At 43.3% G+C, this 23,911-nt stretch overlaps 3 protein-coding genes across 3 annotated transcripts in view; all 3 read left to right on the top strand.

The window, feature by feature from the left end:
- LOC146510634 (uncharacterized) overlaps window positions 1-12,927 on the top strand; it is a 42,602-nt gene extending 29,675 nt beyond the window's left edge. The window contains exon 5 of the mRNA XM_085175111.1: window positions 12,844-12,927. The gene's annotated coding sequence lies outside the window, so the exon portion shown is untranslated. The remainder of the gene's footprint in view (window positions 1-12,843) is intronic.
- On the top strand, window positions 309-12,982 carry LOC146510633 (uncharacterized). The gene is made up of 5 exons (XM_085175066.1): window positions 309-4,657; window positions 8,211-8,419; window positions 8,743-8,863; window positions 9,274-9,457; window positions 12,844-12,982. The coding sequence occupies exons 1-4, from the start codon at window positions 4,148-4,150 to the stop codon at window positions 9,454-9,456; spliced, it is 1,023 nt and encodes a 340-aa protein (XP_085031192.1). The 5' UTR covers window positions 309-4,147; the 3' UTR covers window position 9,457; window positions 12,844-12,982.
- A 2,427-nt stretch (window positions 12,983-15,409) lies between these two features.
- On the top strand, window positions 15,410-21,417 carry LOC146510632 (uncharacterized). Its single transcript, XM_085175064.1, has 5 exons — window positions 15,410-16,465; window positions 16,715-16,923; window positions 17,742-17,859; window positions 19,663-19,846; window positions 20,536-21,417. The coding sequence occupies exons 1-5, from the start codon at window positions 15,983-15,985 to the stop codon at window positions 20,589-20,591; spliced, it is 1,050 nt and encodes a 349-aa protein (XP_085031190.1). The 5' UTR covers window positions 15,410-15,982; the 3' UTR covers window positions 20,592-21,417.
- Window positions 21,418-23,911: the final 2,494 nt, after the last annotated feature.

The raw sequence follows: 23,911 nt of genomic DNA, 5'->3' as shown, positions 1-23,911 counted from the left end.
GGTTTAAAAGCACGTAGAATAACATATGTAGGCAAGTATATTTCTCCTTTTTTATCAAGAAGCAAAGACAAAAAGGGGAAAAAAGAAACAGAGCAGGGTTCGGTGGTTGAATCATCCATCCCCACCAACGCCAAAACTAAAGCTACGCCCTTGTTATTTACATAATAATGCAAATAACAAGGGCGTAGATTTGGTTTACATAATAATGTAAATAACAAGGGCGTAGATTTGGTTTACATAATAATGCAAATAACAAGGGCGTAGATTTGGTTTACATAATAATGTAAATAACAAGGGCGTAGATTTGGTTTACATAATAATGTAAATAACCTAATAATGATCCTTATTGCTGTTTTAGAGGAGCGCTGCTTCAAAGGATAGTTGCAGATTTCTGTCAGAATCTGCAGATTATACAGTTTCTCCAACGTTGTTCCCAACAGTTTCACTGACATCTACACGGGATGGCCAGGAAGCGTTCACGATGTCTTCTCCGGCGCTGATAATTGGTGTCTGTCTTGTGTCAGTGACATAAAAGACGGATTTAATGCGACATGACCATCAAACAGCAGCTTTCTAAAACATCGGATATGTATCGGATTCAGTACCACATACGAAAGTGACCCAGATCGGATTTGAAAATATCAGATTTGTGCCGTTCACACTGTCACACCATGATCGGATAGATGGGTCGCAGAGGGTCAAAGAAATCGGATTTGATGCACTTTCGCCTGCAGTGTGAACGTAGCCTCTGTTGTTAATTCGTTTACTAGATTAGCCGCTAGCATACGCACTGTGTTGGGGGCTTGTTGCTAGCTAGTTAGAGACACTACACACCCGTTTACTCTAATAGTCTGGATTATTGAAGGATTCAGAACTCCTTAGGTTTTGATATACATTTTTAGACAGCGATGAGATCAGCAGCACACTCCACAGAGGCCCAGAGTTACTGTTAATATCAAAAATGTAATGCTGTAATGGGTCTCTGCAACAATATGGGACATGAGTAACCATGGGTTTCCAGCAACAGCATTCCGCCCAAACACAGCAAAAGCTTCGTTGCTACTCACTGGAAGAACAAATGATCGTATAGTGGAACTCTTAATTTCCTCAAAATAAATCAAAACCAAAAATTGATTGAAAAATAAAATGGCAACAAATCTTATTACGGGAAAAAAATAAAAATATTACTGCATTGTGGTTTAGGTAAAAAAAGAAAAGAAAAATTAATGAACTTAAATGCACATTCATATTCATGTGAAAATAAATAAACTTTGAGACCAAAGCCAAAATTTCCTTTCATGTACAATAGTAAATGGAACAATGCTGCCATCTACTGGACAAAATTTAATAAGCAGTATTTCTTAAACAGAATTAACCTGCAGCTCAACCAAATACGTTTCAAAACACACATACCTGCAACAATATGGGACATGAGTAACCATGGGTTTCCAGCAACAGGATTCCACCCAAACTATCAAGAGAAGTTTCAAATTATTAGACACGACAGTCTCCTCTAGCTGTTAGCCGCTATCAGCATGATGAGAACTATTGATAACAAAAGAAAGAATCTGAGGAGAATTAATTTATTTTAGTCTGACCCCAGTCCCATCCGCTAACATGGAGGAGGCGGGGTTTATGACCTATACTGCAGCCAGACACCAGGGGGCGATAGAGACGTTTTGGCTTCATTTTTGGGGAGCTGTCGCGTCGTCCATGTTTTCCACAGTCATTGGTAGGGATGATAAACACTAAACTCAAGAACCAAACCCTAAGAACTAATACAAAATAAGAATTAACACAAAACACAAGGTGAAACCAAAAGGAAACACAAAACGCTTGGTCAACAACCCAGGACCATGACACAGATGTACACACACAACCTGGCCAAGTCTACCAAACGTCCATGCCCAGGTAACACCATTGTTTGGACGTGACTGCTGGGACAGAGCGACTCCTCTGTCAGCAAACAAATGAAGCGTCATTACAAACTAAAAGGCAACTAAGACTTTAAACAGAGAGAGCTCTCAGTGTGAGGAGCACACCTGTGACTGCAGACAGAGCACAGCACTGAAACCCTAATAAATGAACACAGATATAAACAACAACAACAACAACAACAACAACAACAATAATAATAAGAAGAAGAAGAAGAATAAACACAAATGTGGGAACAGATGAAAAACCACACGACAACATAACACAATCCTAAACAATGTGTCGCACAGATGGACACAATGAACAGCACTCACAGTCAGACTGAAGGAGGTTTACAGACACTCAGTATACACACAGTAACTATACAGACGTGCAAACACCTTTGTTGTCAGTGAGAGCCTCATAGTTTAAAATGCTGCTGGATCACCTCCGCTCTCTGACAGCGTGTTAGCAAAATAAAAAAAGCCTGAGCATCTCTAATAGTCTCACACATCTGTGTGGGACTGTGCCGTCTGTGGGGATTCCTGACTTTACCCACAGACCCATACACCATGGATCGCTGACTCAAAGTCAGTCACAGGCTGTGTCCCAATTTAGGGTCTGCACGCTTGAAGTACGCGCACTACGCGTACTACGTACGGCGCGTACTATAAGTACGAGAAGTTTGGAAGTGAGAGGCTTGTGAAATGGGACGGTCTAGCCCTTCGTTGCGCTGTTCAGGTTGCCTAGCAACCATGATACTAACCGCAAGAAACGTTACATACAGCTTTGTGTGACAGAAATGAAGGAGAAAATGTTTTGTTGGTCAATCATTTTTGTCATGACATCACTTTGATTAGTTGAGTATCTGAGGCTGAGACCACAGGACTGTAAAACATGATTGTTGGGCTTCATTTCTGTACTGAACAGGTATTTAAGATTAGCTAGTAAATAATAATTAGCTAATGTTGGTCACGAGACTAAAATCATCTCACTGTGGTAATGTAAATATAACATGGCCAATATTATATTATTGTCAGATTATTATGATATATATATATATATATATATATATATATATATATATATATATATATATATAAGGCTTTAAAACCAAGTTAATGCTGAAAGTACAAACATCACTAATGTCACATAACTTTGCCGACATGTGACCAACAGCAATGTTTTAATGTTCTTCATTATTAAACATTCGCACATGAATAAGTGACGTCATATTCAGTACTTACTTTTGACAGTTCACTCTTCGGCCGCTCCCTTCTGCTGTATTTTGCGGCAAAATTATCCACACCCACCGCCGCGCTATGAATTGTGGGATATATGGGACCACGAAGCGTGCACCGGACCACGCTTGATATTTGGGGAAATCGACGACGTATTTGGAGTATGCATTTGAAGTACACTTCGAATTGGGACAGCCGTCGTCGCGTGGTGGTGACGTAATCGCACTTCAAATGCGTACTTCAAGCGTGCAGACCCTGAATTGGGACACAGCAACAGATTCTCAGACCCTCACCTGTGCCACATGCTGATACGAACCTGGAAGTTTACCCAGAATGCACTTTGTAAAGACTCTGCTCTACGTCACAGACATGAACCTGCTGCAGACGGAGCCATCACACTGAAGAGCAGTGAACTGTAAAACAAACCTGCGGCATTAAACAGGTGTGTGTGTGTTAGCACAGGGAGTGGGTGGGACTTCCTGGAATATCAGGACGCGGTGTTTCTCAGCACACCAGCTTCAGCAGACGCTACAGAGAAACCAGGAAATTAACTCTGAACATTCAGTCTCTAAAAATGAATGTTTTTGGTCGGTGTTTTTAACACTGACACTGTTTCTGAAAAGGGCTGACCGCAGCCACAGGAGGGATTACGTAACAGTTTCATGTTGTGAGATGATGAACAGGCTTTTTCAGGGACCTCATGTTTTGTGTTTCAGTTTCTTTTCTCCTGAATAGAAACTACAATATTTCTGTTTAACCGACGCCCCTTCAGCAGGAGCCAACATGTTGGAAACGTCCGCAGGGAATGAGTCACTACCTGATATATCCTCCTAAATATGGGCGGAGCATGAACACACCTGGGAATCTTCAGCATTCACTTGGCGAGTTGACTGAAGTCGTACTGAGCAGAGTGTAGCAGGGCTCACTGGGAGATCGCTGGTTTGTTCTGTATCACAGATTTTTCATTAGCACCATCATCCTGCACCGTGGACATGGAGGCTCAGAGAAAAAGGAAAGGATCAAATGCGATTTTTATTCACAAACATCATTTATGTTTGCATGATTTGAAAATGTACAATCAGGATTTGAAGAACATCTATCTTGTAAAAACAAACATCCCTGAATACCCTCAACCCGAGTTTCACGTGTCTGATCTGAAACATGACACACAGCACGGAGGGTTATTGAGGATCTGGAAGGACGAAGGCTTTAAGGATCCTCACGGAGGCCTCAAGGATCCAGACAGCCTGTCCCTGGTGTGGTGGAGTCTGGCTGTGGGCCCCCAGGAGATCCAGTCAGCTGAGACCAGGCTCCTCGACAAGGTCTACCCAAACCGGATGGAGAAGCAGGCTGAAAAGAAGCCGAGCTACCTGGACCGGAACAAGCAGGAGAGCTTCCTCTGGAAGTTTGCTACCTCTCCAGCCTTTGGTGAGAAGTCCAGGTTTGGATCGTACCGCTTCACCTTCCCCCTGAAGGACATGGTGACCACCTACAGCCAGCAGGTACTTGGGGGGGGGGGGGGGGGGGTTATGTCCTTCACCTAACCCTCTGAGCTCCAGGGTATAATTGGCCGTTTTTGATTACTTTTGATTTTACCTTTAAAAACTATTTATCTTGTTTGGAATCATTCTTTTCAGCACAACTTCACATGTCTGAATTTACAGTTATTTTTTTATGTTGACTGTATTAACACAACTGATCTAAAATCAGACCAAAAACATAAATCAGAGTAGAAGACTGTTATTTTTTACTGTAACAACCACAAATGTTTTTAACAAATCATTTTCATAACTTGAAATGCAAATATAAATTGTACATTTTAAAAACCTATGGACATGTTTTGCAAACAACAAAGGTATATGCAGCTATTTACCTAAAAATGCATTTTTCACCAATAGGAAAGGGTGGGAGGGCATTGCTCACAAGCAGTGAGAAAAATGCAGTTTTTACTTTTTCTTCCCTCAGTAAACTTGACGATAGTATTCAGGAAAAAACATTTATTTATATATATACTTTTTTTTTTATCATTACTCTTGTTTTACGTGGCCGATCAGCACAATTTAAAAAATGGTATGTAGTTTGCAGTCCACACTTTTAACACAAGTTGAAATGGTAACTCGGCTTGGCTGCATCTTGTTGCTATGTCAGCTTAAATTGGTCATGTGATTTGGTCCATCAACCCTAAATGGTTAATTTAATAATTTCTTCTTTTTTTTGTAAAACTGGTCAGGTTATAAGTAATCTCAGACTGAAAATGATGCAATGGCCTGAATTAAGACCTTAAACAGCAGAAAATACACTTAATAGCCTCAGAGACATAAAGACCTTTAAAGTCATGTGACCAGGAATTATCTGCCAACCAGTTTCAGTTTGTTTGTTCAGCTGAATTCAATTTTATTTATACAGCGCCAAATCACAACAACGGTCGCCTCAAGGCACTTATCTTACATCGTACAATAATACATACAGAGAAAAACCCAACCCCTATGAGCAGCACTTTGGCCCCCGTCATGGTTCGTACACGTGGAGGCTCAGTTCGCCCTTCGCGGCATTTCGGCTGACGACACGAAGTATCACCATGTGGTGGCCTCGCTCGACCCGCTGGGCACCCATCGCGCAATGATGCTCCTCCGGGACCCACCCGCCCAAGGGAAATATGCCGCCCTTAAAGAGCTGCTTCTTCGGCGCTATGCCCTCTCTGACGCTGAACGAGCCGAAAAGCTCCTCAACCTGTCAGGCTTGGGTGGCGGTACCGTGCTCGAGCTCATGGAGATCGCGTTGACTACCAACACGTCCGACGTGGCAGTGGGTGGGGTGTTGGAACAGTGGGTTTCAGGTCTCTGGCAACCGCTCGCCTTTTTCAGTCGTACGCTCCGGGATGCTGAACGCAAGTACAGTGTTTTTGACAGGGAGTTGCTGGCCCTGCACCTCGCGACACGACATTTTTCTTTTTTCCTCGAGGGTTGCAACTTTGCTGCGTACGTTGACCACAAACCTTTGACGTTTGCGATGTCCAAGGTCTCTGACCCATGGAGCGCACGCCAGCAGCGCCAGTTGGCGGGCATTTCAGAGTTTACCACAGACATTCAGCATGTGGCTGGTAAGTCCAATCACGTCGCTGACTGTCTCTCATGTGTGTTGGTTTCTCTGGTATATGTCGGCGTCGACTACGCTGCCATGGCCGCCGAGCAACGTGCTGACCCGGACGTCCTTGCCCTTCAGTCAACAAAAACGGGCCTTGTGCTGGAGGACACCCAGGTGTGGGACGGCGGTCCACACCTTCTTTGCGACGTTTCCACCGGCCGCCCCCGCCTCCACCCAGAGCCTGCATCTGCAGAACTACCTAGAAACAAAACCTGTGTGTTAGCATCAACTTCACATTTGAAACTCTGTCCTTCCCTCACTAATCACAACATGGGAATTTATGTCTTTATTCAGACATTTTTAATACTTTACTATTTTAAAGGGGAAAAAACTTCGGTCTTGGACCATGTTTCTAAGATTTTCAGGGCCGAGTACAATAACCTCAGTTTGATCTGAATTAAGAAGCAGAAAGTTAGTGGCCATCCAGGTCTTTATGTCTTTAAGACATTCCTGCAGTTTAACTAATTGGTGTGTGTTATCTGGTTTCATGGACAGATAGAGCTGGGTGTCATCTGCATAGCAGTGTAAATGTATGCTATGTCTTCTAATGATGCTGCCTAAGGGAAGCATGTATAATGTAAACAGAATTGGTCCTAGCACTGAACCCTGTGGAACTCCATAATTAACCTCAGTGTGTGAAGAGGACTCTCCATTTACATGCACAAATTGGAGTCTATTAGATAGATATGATACAAACCACTGCAGTGCAATACCTGTAATACCTACAGCATGTTCTAATCGCTCTAATAGGATATTATGGTCAACAGTATCGAATGCTGCACTAAGGTCAAGAAGGACAAGCACAGAGATGAGTCCACTGTCAGAGGCCATAAGAAGATCATTTGTAACCTTCACTAAAGCTGTTTCTGTGCTGTGATGAGCTCTGAAACCTGACTGAAACTCTTCAAATAAACCATTCCTCTGCAGATGATCTGTTAGCTGTTTGACAACTACTCTTTCAAGGATGTTTGATATGAAAGGAAGGTTGGAGATTGGCCTATAATTAGCTAAGACTGCTGGGTCTAGAGATGCTTTTTGAGTAAAGGTTTAACTACAGCCAGCTTGAAGGCCTGTGGTACATAGCTGATTATTAGAGATAGGTTGATCATATTTAAGATCGAAGAATTAATTAATGGCAGGACTTCTTTGAGGAGTTTTGTAGGAATGGGGTCTAAAAGACACGTTGATGGTTTGTAGGAAGTAATTATTGAAGTTAACTCAGAAAGATCAATTGGAGAAAAAGAGTCTAACTTAACATCAATGGTACTAAGAGTAACTGTTGATAATATTACATCTGTGGGATGATTATTGGTAATTTTTTCTCTAATGATAAAAATTTTATTTGTGAAGAAGTTCATGAAGTCATTACTAGTTAACGTTAAAGGGATGGTTGGCTCAACAGAGCTCTGACTGTTTGTCAGCCTGGCTACAGTGCTGAAGAGAAACCTGGGGTTGTTCTTATTTTCTTCAATCAGTGATGAATAGTAAGATGTTCTGGCTTTGTGGAGAGCTTTCTTATAAAGCGACAAACTATTTCTCCAGGCTAAATGATGATCCTCTAAATTTGTGACACGCCATTTCCTCTCCAGATTACGAGTCATCTGCTTTAGGCTACGTGTTTGAGAATTATACCACGGAGTCAGGTACTTCTGATTAGAGACCTTAGTTTTCACAGGAGCTACAGTATCCAGAGTCGTACGTAGTGAGGAGGTGAAATTATTAACATGATCGACCTCTGTTGGAGCAGCGTTCAGGTAGCTGCTCTGCTCTGTGTTGGTACAGGGCATCGACGATGATAACAGTGGGTTTATTATATTCTTGTGTGATTGTTAAACGGTGTACAGTGTGTCAGGTTAGTGACCTTTGTATCAGGTGTGTCTCTCACACTGAAATTCCTGTTATCGTCTCCAGTTTTGCTCCGGAGCTCCGCCCGTTATGAGGGTGTTCAAGACTTCGCTGTACAAACAGGAAGTGCAGTACTCTGTGCTGGTCCACAGCCCAGCCAGAGAGAAGCTCTTCTCAGAGTATCCTCTGCTTCCGTATGATGACCCGAACGCCGTCTGCACTTACAGAGACGGACACTTCATCTGGAGGTCACAGGCCATGTGCGAGAAACACAGGTAAGTGTTAAAAGTCTCCACTGTAATAAATGTGATCGATCACTTTGATGGGATCTACCACTGATGATGATCAAGATCTGCTGTAATATTATAAAAACCACAAACAAAGCCAAAGATGATGGACACAACAAGTCTGATGCAGTGTCTGGTATTCATTTTTGTTTTTCCTTTAATTTGTCATTGGTCGCTTTGCTTCCTGTCATGGAGACGACCTGAGCATCAGATTTAATGCTGGCACTGAGAGCTCTGTCAGGGAAGCAGTCTGGAGTCCTCTGTGAGCTGATTGGTTGAAATGTTGTTTGTGTCTCTGACTTTCTTCTCAGTTGGAAATTGATCCAAAAACCTAACAAAAACCAGATGGAAGCTGACAGTCTACATTCTTTTGAACGTCAGTTTTATATCTGGGATAATGTCGCCATCGCCCTGCACGTGGATCATGGACAGGTACCTGCCCCTCCTACTCCTCCGTCTATGGAGACACCTGAAGCATTTTACAAGAAGAAGGCAGTTTGGTTGATTTCATGTCTTATTACTGGAGATGTGAACTGAGAGGAATTATCACCTCATCTAGAGAGTGCAGAGAACGGTTCTCAGATCTTTTAGTCCAGGATTAAACATTTAAATAAAATGTTAAAACCCAAAAGTTATTGATTCAGATACAGTCCCATGTGACTGTTGTTTTATATTCAGTTGATCAAGTTTTAATTTTATGAATTAATCTGCAGTTTAATATTTATCTATTACACTGCAGCCACACTATCTAGCTGAGTAATGAGCTGTTGCCTATGAATTTGATAAAAAATGAAACAAAGCGTTGAACTTTCTCACCTTGTTTCTCTGCTTGATTTTTTCAGGTGCTGAAGTTTGACTGTGATCGACTGAGAGCAAACCTCACGTACTGTGAGAAACCTACAGAGAATGTTCCACCTGGAATCCAGTATGACAGTTTTGAAAATGCTAAATCACTGGTTGGACATTTGTGGCCTGATGCAGGCTTCCCACTGGAGAAGGAGCCTTCTCTCGACCTCATTTTCTAAGGTAATGAATCAGTAATAGTTACAGAACAGATTAGTTTCTGTTGTCAGGCTGAGTGAGTCATGCCAGAATCACTCCACCCAGAAGGTGAAGGCATCCTTGTCAGATGCCAAAATACGTCAACTGGCTCCTTTGGACATGGCGGAGTGGTGACTCTACTCTGAGCCCCTCACACTATCTCTCATGGAGAGGATAGCCACTCTTCAGAGAAAGCTCATTTAACCAGGACCTTATTCCTTTGGTCACCACTCCTACAGTAGAGCTCATGACTATTGATGAGGGTAGGAACGTAGATCAACCAGTAAATTGAGAGCTTTGCTTTTACACTCAGCTGTCTTCACTATGATGAACTGGTACAGCGTCCACATAACTGCAGACACTGCCCCAATCCCTCTGTTAATCTCTCGCTCCTTTCTTTCCTCACATGTGAGCAAGATCCCAAAATACTTAAACTCCACGACTGGGGGCAGCAGTTTGTCCCAGACCCAGAGTGGTCACTCCACCCTTCTCCAGCTGAGGACTATGGCCTCAGATTTGGAAGTGCTGATTTTCATTCCCACCAGTTTACACTCAGCTATGAACTGCTTCAGTGCGAGCTGGAGGCCACCACCAGATGAAGCCAATAGAACAACATTATCTCCAAAAAGCAGAGGAAGCAGAAGCCTTCCACCACTTGGCTACACCTAAATATTCTGGCCCTGTTCAAGATTCAAGATTCTTTATTTTTAATGAGCAAAGTTATACAAGTACAAAGCGCAGTGAAAGCTGAACCTGGACCTGGACCTGAATGTGGGCAGACCATGTCAGGTCTGAGGAGATGTGGACACCAAGATACTTGAAGGACTGCACCCTCTCCACTGGAGCGCCACTGATGATAATGGGCTTGTAGTCTCTGTGCTGACTCCTTCTGAAGTCCACCACCAGCTCCTTGGTCTTGCCGACGTTCAGCTGGAGGTGGTTGTCCCAGCACCATGATGCCAGATTCTTCACTTCGTCCATGTAGGCCGTCTCATTGTTGTTGGAGATGGCGCCCAACACCACTGTGTCGTCAGCAAACTTCACAATGGTGTTGGAGCCATGGGTGGCCACACAGTCTGAAGCGTAAAGGGAGTAGAGCAGTGGCGAGAGGACACATCCCTGAGGTGCTCCTGTGTTGATGGTGATGTTAGAGACGCACCTACCCACCCTCACCACCTGAGTTCTGCCAGTGAGGAAGTCCAACACCCATGCACACAGACGGCTGTTAAGTCCCAGATCCCTGAGCTTTGTGAACAGTCTGAACTGTAATCAACAAACAGCATTCTCACATAGTTACCCTGTTTCTTGTCCACGTGGCTGAGGGTGGCGTGCAGAACGTGGGCGATGGCGTCCTCTGTGGATCTGTTGGGTCGGTAGGCGAACTGCAGCGGATCTGTGGTGTCTGGGATGGAGGAGGAGATGATGTTCTTCAGCAGCCTCTCAAACACCTTCACTAACCTGTGGTCTGAGACATAGGCAAACACCTTCTCCAAGTCCACAAAACACATGTAGACTGGTTGCCTCCATGTCAACAGGCCCCTCACAACATCCAGGGCCTTTACAAACCTCATCCACTCCAGGGCCCTGGCCACCAAGGAGTTGTTTAAGTACCTCCTCGCCAGTTATGGGAGAGTCGTGTCTTTCGTCCCGAGATTCTGCTTCTTCTACATGTGACAGGTGAGACCTGAGTCTGGGAACCGCCCCTGGTAGGCGGGGCTGATCTTTGTCCCTTTCATAAACTTAGGTGTGGGCAATAAGGTACTCTCTAGCAAACCTGAAGCTGTGAGTGCTTTGTTCAAGCTGGGCAAGTTGGCCCTTTTAACTTCTTTTTATGAAAGTTTGATTCGGGCCCCCTAGCCTTCTGTTAGAACGGTGGGAACCATTGCGCTCCTGTCAGAAACGTGTAGTGGACTTCACCGCCACTGACCCACATTTATTAGGGTGTGACGCAGACTTGTGGACAGAGTACCGAGCTGCTGCTTTGCCGAGTGGATTTCTGGCTGCGGGCACAGGACCCGACACATCAGTGTGTTTTAACTTGTTTTAACCTGGTGTAACTCAACAGACTGACTGCTGCGGCTGTCGATTGTGTTTGTTTCTTGTTTTATTTTTCTGTATCAGTAGGCACCGCAGATATTGATTGTCTTTTAGTGTTTTACATTTTTATATATATATATTGTTGCAGGCGGTGAAGGCGCTGCGTGGAAAACAAATCCTTTTTTTTGTCTCGCCACTTTTTGCATGCACCGCGGTGGGCCTGAGTGAAGACGGCACTGAAGATTTGCCTTTTTCTATAGTGTCTTGCCCATTTGGGGTTATGTGTGAGTTGCTGTCCTTTTTTAACGTGTGTGATATGCTGATTTGTTCTTAAACGGTTCCCCGCAGCGCTTATCCTGTCTAACGGCCAGTCATACAATTTTATTGTTTTTTATCGTATTTAATAAAGTAAAGTTTTTAATTGTTTTTAGGTGCCGCTGTTACACCGTTACTTTTATTTTGTGTTACAAATTAAACCCTTTTTAACTGACTGTGTGCCTACGGCTCTGTCCTATTTTACATAGGGACCTACCACGAGTCACAAACAGAAGACGTGTGGGATTAAGTAGGTCTTGTAAGTATTTGTTCCTCTGTCAAAAATATGTCTTCAGTTGAAGGCAGTAACACCCAAACTCCACTGTACACCGTATGAATAGTGCACTGACCTTTTATTCTGAGCCATGGGGAAAACAGAAGAATTATCAACGGATCTGCAGGAGAAGATAGTTGAACTTTATAAAAACAGATATCCAGGGAACTGAGAATGCTAATCATCAATGTCCAAACTCTAGTTAAGAAGTGAAAATGACATAAAAAATAGTCTGCATGGTCGAGTCTTAAGAAGAAAGTCGTTACTATGCCTATGTCACAAAACAGCCTGTTTACAATCAGCCAACAGCACAGAGAAACTTCTTCTTCTAAAATGAAGCTTCTGCAGAGGTCCTCTCCGTCTCCTGACCTCAGCATCATTCAGCCACTCTGAGGAGATCTCAGACCTGCAGCTCCAGACAGACCCAGAAATGATGTGAACAGGCCAAAGTTTTACCCAGAGGAATGGGCAGATTCTGAGACAATAAAGTTCCCTGAACACAAACACCATAACAAGCTGTCATTAATAAGAGAGGAGGCGATACATCGTATTAAGAACCACAAACACAAAAGTTTGATAAGCTTGAAGTTTGAAGCTTCACACAGACAGAAAAGTTTTATATAATTATTCATGTTCTCTGAGGAAAAATCACAGATTCTGTCAGGGTTTATAAACTGATGAGTACAACTGTAGATGGATGGAGTCTCATCTCACCTCTAACATGTCTCTGCTCTCTCTTATTCAGCTGGAGAACCACAGCAGGACCTGATGGAGGCTGAGGACTTCTGTGGATCTGCTAACGGATCCATGTTATCTGTATAAATGTGTGCGTGTGCTACAGACGTGGGAGGCGGTACAGCAGCGCTCCCTGGTGGACAGGACAGTCTATCCATGAATACATCATCAATATAAAAGTTTTGAATTGGTTTGTGTAAAGATATCTTTTAATTCCATTAAATGTTTAACAGCATAGTTTAGGTTTCAGTTCTTCAGCTAAGTTGATGATGGAAAATTTGCTCAGAACACTTTTTCACCCTTTTCAAACTGAACATCCAGAAATGTGTAATAATAACTGTTAGGTGGTGCTTGTATCATCCATCTTTCCTCACACACACTGTCAGCCAGTAAGTACTCTGCTCACCACAGGGTGGGGGTAACAGGCGAAGGTCCAGGGAAGTCAAGGAGAGGAGATATACGTTAGAGAGGAGCACTAGATCGAGATCACTCGGCGAACCAGGGCTACACTGACACAGGTTAGCACAACAGTCCAACAAAGAAGCAAACTCCACTGGGGCCTTGAGTGGTGCAGGAGTTATCATCCGTGATGGGAGGCAGTGGAGTACAGACAAGGACAGAGGTGGGGACCAGAGCCTGAATCCGCCCTGGTGAGAAACAGCAAAACAACATCCCAGAGATCCTGGAGAGCATGACAATAATGTAGACCATATGAATGCATCTGAATCGTTCAGCTCAAACCTTTAAGAACATCAGGATGGGCTTTTTTCTTTTTGTTTTGAACATATTCATTAAAAGAGTGACTCAATGAAGAACCTGCTCCTTACTCTGTTACATTAAAGTGCACATGAAACACATGTATGAAGGCTAATGTGCAGCATGGAGCCGTGCTCTAAAATACTGCCACAGAACTCTTTCTGTGAAGCTGGATTTAAGAAATAAATGTTAAAGTTACAGTTTTTAGAGCCAGTAAAGGAAGTGACATCATTGAAGGAGAACAGGAACAAAGTGAACAAACTCAGAGTCATCCTCCTCTGTGCTCACTCAGACCTGCACCAGGAACACTCGGCTTTATGAGCCCAGCTGCGCCCCCTGCTGTCGAAAACCCAAACAGCACTCACGGTGCAGCAGCTCTGGAGTCCCTGGGTTTCAGTGGTTTTCCTGGCTGTGGTCAGATCACATCAGACACTAATATTTGCACTATTTATTGATCAGGAAATGATCAGATGAAATAATAAATGACTAAATACTGACAGATGGCTGTTTCTCAACTCAGACGTCCACATTATTCTGAATGACAGTTAAAAACTTGAAGATGTTTGGTTTACTGTCATGTGTGATGAGGAATAATCAATAAATGGATTGAGCATTTATTGATTATTCTGATCGTAATCATCTGTATTCTTTTTTTTAATCTTATAGTTTCTATGACAGACTGTAAACATCACACAATAAGCTCCACTTATTGTATGATTTGCTATTTGTAATCATGTTGTGGATAAACGGATGAAAAGGTAAACGGCACAAAAGGAAGAGCTGGAGGAGCGTAACCATGGCAACGTGATTGGGTATAAAAGAGGCAGAGGTTCGCTAATCTTCAAAAAACTGTGTCTGGAAAATGTGGAACAATTCTTCTCGATGTGAAATTGTGAATCATCTACAGTAATATTATCAGCAAAGGATTCAGAGAATCTGCAGGAATCTCTGTGCGCAGTGACACGGCTGAACATCAGTGACACGGCTGTGATCTTCAGACCTGTAGGTTAATGAACTGCATGGAGACAAACTCTCACTGTCTGTCTGTGAAGTCATCGCAGTCTAAAGAGTTTGGAAACAAAGGTATCTTTAAGTTCCCGGGTTGGTTGCTACTAACAGACTTACATTAGTTTATTTTTGCTCACAAGTGACAGAACCGATACGTCGCAGCGATGAACGCTGAATAAGACGTGAAAGAAACTCAGAGAACTTTTTCAGGGGGATGATGAAATAAATGAAAGTAAAACATATGTAAATCCAAAGCATCTGACCTCAGCTTTGTGTTCCACATCTCTTTAAATTACACACAACATCCACGAGCAGGAAGTCCTCATCAATAGTTCCTGTTCCAAAAACACATCGAACAAAAGGTCAAAGGTGGCTGCAGGAGACCACTGAGGACAGTTTGTGCCCATCTCGTCTTTAACAGAGTTTAAATGTGTTTTTCAGCCCTGAATATTTTATGTGGATATCTTCTGTACTGATGATGTGTGACAGCCAGTGGGCTGGTCTTGTGTTTCGCTTTTTCTGTTACCTGTTTCTTGCAGGTAGGTGGAGCTGACCCAATTATAGATGCAGCACACCTGAGAAGGCCAGTCCCAGTGTATATAAAGACACCCGCGGGGTCTCTGGCACCCATCAGATTCATTTGAGGCTTCAGTTATGGCTGTTATATCATTTCAATCATGTTTAAGTTTCTTCACCTTATCGTCATTAAAAATATCTCACAGCCTTTAAAAGCCTGTGTGTGGTCTCCCACTTGCTTGTCACGTCCTTGAGCCGGGTTGTGACATATGAGAGATCAAAAATTGAAGATTAAATTTTGAGATCGAACTTTGTTGAGCCATGTTCTAGAAACAGACCAATGTTATCATGTGTATATTACTGTATATTTAACCTTTCAATATCACAGTATTGTCCGTATGCAGCTACTGAGAGACGTTACTTTGCAGACGCTCATATGGATCCTGCTGCTGCAGGTGTTTAACAAGCTTCTGTAAACATCTGCTAAACTCTATGTGTCTATGTAATCTGCTAAAATAATTACTAATGGGTTTCATTAGCCTGCTGTCTGAGCTGCAGTCGGGTTTCACTTCATTAACACTTGAACCTGTAACAGAAGTGGAAACAGTGAGATAGAGGTAGATGACAGGGGGAAGTGTGCGTCTTCTTTCTTTCCCTGTGTGATGTTTATCAGTGCTGGTGCTGAAATATGGAAGCTGATGTTTAGAGTAGTTCCTGTGTGAGGGCGTTCAGGCTTTGTCCCATTTGCATGGGCAGTGTAAGAGCACGAGAGTCGGACACCCTGGACTGTGGGGGCGTGGTCTGAATATAAGCCTGGTGATCAGAGATCACTCACACTCCTGACAGGAAGCATCAGCCTCCACCTGATCATGCAGACACAAAGAAACAGGAGAGGATATATACAACACTTCATGAACTGTAAGCATCTGTGGCTGAATGAGCTGAAGAAGCTCGCTCGTGACTTGAAGAACCCGTATCTCCTAAAAGAAAACGTCCCTGAATACCCCCGACCCGAGTTTCACGTGTCTCAGCTGAAACACGACACAGAGCGAGGGGCTTTATGTTGGATCAGGACAGACGGCGGCTTCAAGGATCCTCACAGAGGCTTCAGGGATCCACACAAATGGTCCCTGGTGTGGTGGAGTCTGGCTGTGGGGCCCGAGGAGATCCAGGCGGCCGAGACGAGGCTGCTGGAGAAGACCTACCCAAACCAGACGAAGGAGCAGGCCGCGAAGCAGCAGAGCTTCCTGTGGAGATTTGCCACCTCTCCGGCCTTCAGTGAGAAGTCCAGGTATGGATCGTACCGCTTCACCTTCCCCCTGCAGGACGTGCTGACCGCCTACAGCCAGCAGGTACGTTTACATTTACAGAGGTGGGAATTTTTTCTTCCTGACGATGCAAACATTATTCAAAACTGAACAACTCTTTATCTACAACAGTCTGAGTTTGTGTCAAAGCTACACACTAAAAATAATAAACACCGTGTGACCAGGAACAATCTGTCAGCCAGCTTTTCTCTGTGTGTTATCAGTACATCATGTACATTACCTCAGGTGTGTGACAGGTGTGAGTCTCCCTGAAAGACCTTTTGTTGTGTCCAGTTCTGCTTCGGAGCTCCGCCCATCATGAGAGTGTTCAGGACCTGCCTGTTCAAAAAGAAAGTGCAGTACTCTGTGTTGGTCCACAGCCCAGCCAATCGCGAGCTCTTCTCAGAGTTTCCATTACTTCCTGGTAATGACCCGAACGCTGTCTGCGCGTACAGAGACGGACGCTTCATCTGGAGGTCGGAGGCCATGTGTGAGACACACAGGTGAGAAACAGAGATAAACGCTCACAGACAAAGGAAGAGGGTCGACTCTCTATGAGCAGCAGGGAAGAATACCTGGGCTTCTTGGAGACTCTGGGATGGTAGGAACATTTGGATGTAGGAGACAGGAGCAGCCTGATCTAAACCAGAGTGGTGTTGGTTTTTCACCCATAACAAACATCCTGTTACAGGATTGCTGCAGATGCACTTGTACCAGGACACGCTGTGTTCAGGTCAATGATCAGCTTTGTTGTCGTACATCTGATCTGAGGCATCCAGGTCGGTGCAGAGGTTTTTGGACCATGACACCATTTGTAGTTTTGCCTGTGTCATTTTAATTCCAATGATCAAGATGTGACTGAAGTGCACACTTTCAGTTTTAATTCAGCGGCTTTCACAAAAGTACAAATGTGTTAGGAGTTACAGTCACTGCCCTGAGTCAGAGAAATCATGTGCCTCATTCACAAGTGATGGGAAGGTGGAGGATGGGGTTGGGGGGGCATCCTCAGTAAAGTGCACCAGACCTTTGTGATGGAGCTAAATCTGAAGGCAAAGACATTCAATCTACATTCCAGCCCTCAAATATCACGAGTGTGCTGCCACTATAACTACGGGTGAGTGAACAGGTGGAGGAGTCTATGCCAAATTTAATATACCAAATATACCAAATTTTAAAAGGTTTCCTCCTGACATCCAGTCAGCTGATCTTTTCCAATAATTTTATGTATATATTTAAGTATATTTAGGACTTTTACTGTCTGCTTTACATGGAGTGAGATAATACTGCCACACTGACTGTTTGTCTTTGGCCTTCCTCTCAGGTACGAGCTGATCCGCAGACCTGATGCAAGTCAGATGGACTCTCTGAAGCTGTTTGGACAGCCTGAGTTTTATCTTTGGGATAATGTTGCCATCGCCCTGCATGTGGAGAACGGACAGGTGGTTATGAGATAATCTGGCTGTAAATAACAATTAAATTTAAAAATCAAATGGTAAATGGCCTGTATCTGTAAAGCGCTTTACTCGTCCCTAAGGACCCCAAAATGCTTTACACACACAATCATTCACCCATTCAGCCACCCTGGGGCGCAGAGGCGAGGCTGCCGGACACTGGCGCCACCGGGCCCTCTGACCACCACCAGTAGGCGGTAGGTGAAGTGTCTCGCCCAAGGACACAACGACCGAGACTGTCCGAGCCGGGGCTCGAACCGGCAACCTTCCGATTACAAGACGAACTCCCAACTCTTGAGCCACGATCGCCCCACAACAACAAACTAACCCCCTCTGTGAATTGCAGATTTATTGTTGGGGAGGGGTTTGCTTGTCCCAGTGATCCCAGGGGCTGGGCAGTGGCCAGCACACACTTGCAAACTGATCCCAGCTACTGAGACTCCTCCAGGTGACTGATTCCTGGTTCCAGAGACAGGCTGGACTTTGTCTCAGCTGGGGTGGATATCTTAGTATCCCCTAGTTTTCCCTGGTGGACAAGAGGATATGTTCCCTGCACCTTCAGGTCAGGGAATAGGTCCTGACTGTCATCTGTGCCTGTGCGCCGAACAGCAGTTCAGAGTAACCTGCCAGCGTGCTCCAACTGGGGGCGGTCGTCTTACTGGGAGAATTCAACACTAATGCAGGCAACAACACTGAGACCTGGAAGGGCATGATTGGGAGGAAGGGTCTGGTGTCCGTAACTGCACATGGCACTAGGACACCCCATACCACAGGTCGATGATCAATTTTGTAATTGATCATCAGATCTGTGGCCGTATGTTCTGGACATTTGGGTGAAGAAAGATGGTGAGCTTTTAACTGATCACCACCTGGAGGTGGAATTGGATCAGGTGGCAGGGGACGATGGTGGACAGACCTGGTGCACCTGAACGTAAAATGAGGGTTCGCCGGGAACACCTGACAGAGGCCCCCGTCTGCGAGATCTTCAACTGCTGCACTGAGCTGCGGCTGCAAGGTCGTTGGTGCCTGTCATGGTGGTAACCCCCACACCAGATGCAGGACACCGGAGTGCAGCTGATTTGACTGAGGATATTGTTGGGTTGGAAGGAATACATCAAGGACCATCCTTAATCCCAGTCTTCCATAAAGCAAGCAGAGTCTGGAGACTTGGGGAGTGACTAGTCCATCACCGGAGGGAGGTCACTGAGGCAGTTAAACAACTCCTTGGTGGCGGGGCCCTTGGTGTGGATGAAGTTCGCCCTGAGTTTCTGGAGGATCTGGATCTTGCAGGGCTGTCTTGGTTGATATGCCTCTACAGTGTTGTATGGAAAGGGGCAGTACTGGACTGGCAGACTGGGATGGTGGTTACCATCTTCAAGAAGAGGGACTGGAGGGTGTCTGACTGTAGGGGCATTGGTAGGTGAGGAGTTTGACCATTTGTGAGGGGCTCAAAGTAGAGCCATTACTCCTCTACATCGAAAGGAGCCAGTTAAGCTGGTTTGGCCATGTAACAAGGAAGCCTCCTGGGTGCCCTACTGGGTGAGGTGTTCTGGGCATGTTCCACTGGGAGGGGGTCCCAGGACAGACCCAGGACAGACTGGAGAGATTATATCTCTTGGCTGGCCTGGGAACACTGGAGGAGGTGGCTGCGGCCTCCATAACGCGGCCTCAGATAAGCGGAAGAAGATGGATGGAACAAACTCACAGGCTGATGTGTGTCTGACAGTTAAGCTCTTAACTAATCTTTGTAGTCACTGAGCTTTATTGTTCACTCTCTCTTTTCTTTTTCAGGTACTGAAGTTTGATTCTGACCAACTGAGAGAGAACCTGAAATTCTGTGAACCAGACAGACCCACAATCACACCCAACTTCTATTTTGATCATTTTGAAAATGCTAAAATCTTGGTTAACCAATTGTGGCCCGACTCAGACTCCCTGCTGGAGGAGGAGCCTTCACTCAAGCTCAGTTTCAAAGGTAATTAATGCATAATTGAAACCAGCATTTCCTTTATCGGACTGAGTGAAGATGCCAGTTTTATGCTTTGGTACAAAACTTTATTCCATAGTTGTTTATTTAAACTAAAAATCACTAAAACCAGTTTGTTTGTAGGACAAGTTAATGGTTCAGATAAAGCATCACACAGATACCTGCTAATCAGCACCATCCAGAGAAAACTGGAATTTGACCAAAGCTCTTAGTCAGACTTGTTGGATGGTCTGTTATTACAGCAACCTCACAGCAGCCATGTTATTGGTCAGGTGATGTCATTAAAAATGCTCTAAAAGGCTCCAACAGCACAAACAAGGTCCAGAGGTCCAGTTCAGGTGAAGCTAGCAGACAGCTAGCAGCTACACCCACCTGTGTCACCATCCACCTGTCAGTTACATAGGCCACGCCCCTAGTAATGCAGACTTTATTCCTTAACACAATTTAAAAATCTGTTATGAAGGTAGAAATGATCTACAGAGACCAAACAGTTTGCGTATCAGGCTGTAAACATGTTTCATTCTGCTGTAAAGCTTTAACATTGGAGTCTGTGGGGCTGACTCACTGCTGCCTCTGCTGGACGTTAGAGGAATTGCGGGTTTTAGCTTCAAACACTGGCTTCAGTTTGGGAATGAAGACCACGTCTGTCTCTGACATATTCTCCTCTTTCTCTGCAGCGCTCTTTCTTTCCATGAGAAAACCAAAGAGGATTAAAGACTTTACTGAAGTTTGAAGCCTGCCTGCAGTGAGACGACGCCTCCAGTTTAAACTTGTTTGCTGTTCTGTATTTTAGACCAACCAAGTGTATTGTTTGATAGCGGTGTGGTCACAGCTTTAGATTACGCATATTTATGGGTTTTGAACCTATGAATTCATACATTGTTGTGTTGTTTTAACCTTTGGTGGGATAAGAGTGGGTGGAGCATCACAGCGCTGCATCTCTAACCTACAGCAGAGGTCGGTGTTGTTGGTGTGACGGGTGGATGGATGTGTTCATGTACCCAAAGTTTAATATGAGATATTTCTGTATTTTGGCAAAGTGAAAGCTGTTTTTATTTTGTATCTGAAACACAAAGATGACTTTATTCATTTATTCATGCTTTGATCCAAACAGAAGAATAATATATCGAGTGCGGAGAGAGTGTGAGTGTGCAGCGTTTAAAGTGTGGAAGTAATCACATTACTTTGAGTTTGATTCCATAAAAAGTGACAAAAACATTAGCGTCCGCTGTTCACTGCGTGGGAAGAAAACTTCTTTTTACAGCGAAACAAACCCCTAAACCTCCGAGCGAGCACCGAGTGCGCTGCCACGGGAATGTGACATTCACTGAGAAACTCCCAGATCCTCCCCGCTGACCGCTGCGGCACACCTGCACCAGGGCAAACCTCCGCCTGCTTTACAGGTGAAAATAGAGCAACAGGACCGCTAGTCTTTGATTTTATTTATTTTCTGCTGTGTGTAAACACAAAAATTATTTTATTTTATGTGCAGAAAATAGGTTTTAATGTTAAACAAATTTCTTCCAGTCAGTGAATGTTGCAGATAATTACATTTTTGCTTGATGCATAAAGTTAAAAGATTAAAACGAATAAAACAAGTTTTAAAAAGAAACTTTTCCATTTGATTACATTTTGTATGATGATTATGCAGAAAAAGAATTGGGCTGAAAGATCTATCACTTTATCACCTATTCAGGGTGTAAATCGTGTTTTTAAAAAGTAACTAAGTAACTACACTCAAAAAAATGAAACGTTGACTTTAATTAAAATTATTTTGTCAACAGGTTCCACGAAATTGAATTGTGTTAGTTTAAAGCAAAAATCTTTAAGTCATCTCATTTAAAAAAAAACTACTTAACAAGAGATAAATCAAGTTGTGTTGTATGAACATAGATGATATATTTACAGGTTAGATAGTTTAGATTAGTTACTTAAACACATTTCTTATTTGTGGCAGTAAAATGTGAAATTTAAGTTAAATTAATTCAAATATTATATTTTCAGCCACCTTGTGCTTTACTAATTAGTTTTACATGAATCTATTTTGTCAACAGGTTCCACACAAATGAATTAAGTACATCCAACTTATTTTTTTAAATTTCCTTTATTGCCAACACATTCAGTGAGCATGGGTTAAATGCAGCTAATATGTCCTGTTTTAAATCAGGCTCTTACACCTCCGCTCCGCTGCGTCTCAGCCACCATCGCTCTGGCAGCAACGGTGCTAGAGCCAGAGCAGGGGACAGCTGGAACAAACCATTTTGGGAGGGGGGGGGGGTATCTATACTTTTGTTGTTAAAATGTTCCATCTCAATTACGTACTGTATGCTTTTTATATTTTTAGTAGTGTGTCCCACAAACAGCAAATATTGCCAAAAAAGTAAGAAATCTTTGGGGGTGCTTCAGCCCATTTTTTTTTTACGTGCGCTCAAAAAAAAAATTTGAGTGCACGTAAAAAAAGTTTGCAGGTGCAAGTGTTGCATTTTGAGGAGAAAGTTATTTTATTTATTTGAGTGAACAAAATTCATTCCTGCATGCAAAAAAATGTGATCACCAGTTTAGCTCACTGGGCTGTTTTAGCTCAGTGAGATCAGCAGCTGTTCTCAGCCCAGGAGGTCAAGGTTCAAGTCCTGCTTATGGCAACATTTTCTTCAGTTAACACTTCAACTGTTTAAACTCTTTTCCACACAAATTTCAGCCTTTTCACTTCTTTTTAGCAAAATTTTTCAGTTTTTCACTACTTTTCAGCATAAATTCCAGCTTCTTTTCCTCTTTCAGCAGAAAGTCTGCTGATTCATCTCTTCTTAGCACAATTTTCATCCTCTTCTGCTCTTGTCAGCACAATTCAGCTTCTTCTGCACAGTGAATATTTTTTCTCTCATCATTTCTTTGCTTGAGACCAGAGCAGGTGTTGCTCAGTGGGTTGAGCAGCCACGATGAGGTCTGGTGGCAAAGGTTCGAATCCTACATGTGACATTTGCTGCACATCTTTCCTGCTTGCATGCACTCTGCGTTATTGACACTGCTTAGTGTGCCCCTTCAAATTCAGCAGTTCTTCTTCTGCTGTTTTCAGATTACACTACACGGCATTCACACTGCATTTTCGCAGGAAATGCAACTTTTTCTAGTTACAACTGTTTTTGCATTACTGCCGCCTTGTGGATATACGAAGTATATCGATCCTAATGAACTTAAATGTTATGCCATCAAGTAACACATTAGTATTCTGTACAGACAATAATAGAGACAATTACATAGACTTTATTAGAAAAACATATTTTAAGTAAAATGAAAATAAATCATTTATATAGACTGGTTAGGACATGCTTTTTAAAAAAGTGGGAGAAAAATCATCAGAAATATCAGAAAAGATGTTAATGCGACATTTGGTGAGTTACATTACATGAGTTACATTACAGCGAGTTACATTACACTGAGTTACATTACAGTGAGTTACATTACAGTGAGTTACATTACAGCGAGTTACATTACAGCGAGTTACATTACAGTGAGTTACATTACAGAAAACATGAATCTGAAATTCACTTGACTCGATGGTTCAGTCATAAGCTTTAGTTTCCCACAATCCTTTGCGGTTCAAAGGGTTTGAACAAAGTTGTTGGTGCCTTTGTGTTTCGATGTTGATCAATCGTCATGCCAATGTGCATATTAATTATCATAAGTGACCTCACAGCCCATTGTTCCTTCACTGGGCTGGTTTCAGTCATTATGCAAATGTCCTGTTTGTAAGGTGGAAACCTGCAGTCAGCTGAGACTGAAGACGTCACCTGATGATGATGAAACGTTTCTCCCACTGAATCCTTTTCATTCTTTTCACTGTTTCTTCTTCACATTTTTATTCGTTGTCACAGATTAGAGGAAACGGATTGTCTTCAGGTTCATAGCAGACGTGTTTCACTGCAAGATGAACGAATCATCTATGCAATAATTAAAATATTAGTTAGTTAAGGCTCTGATATGATCTGCTCAACAGCCAAGAAAACTGCTGAAGTGCTGCTGCACCATCAATAGTGTTTGAGTTTTTGACAGCAG

This window comes from Neolamprologus multifasciatus, chromosome 10 (genome assembly GCF_963576455.1).
Source record: "Neolamprologus multifasciatus chromosome 10, fNeoMul1.2, whole genome shotgun sequence".
Lineage (NCBI taxonomy): Eukaryota > Metazoa > Chordata > Actinopteri > Cichliformes > Cichlidae > Neolamprologus > Neolamprologus multifasciatus.
The sequence above is the reverse complement of the archived record's forward strand: the minus strand, read 5'-3'. Positions and strand labels throughout refer to the sequence as shown.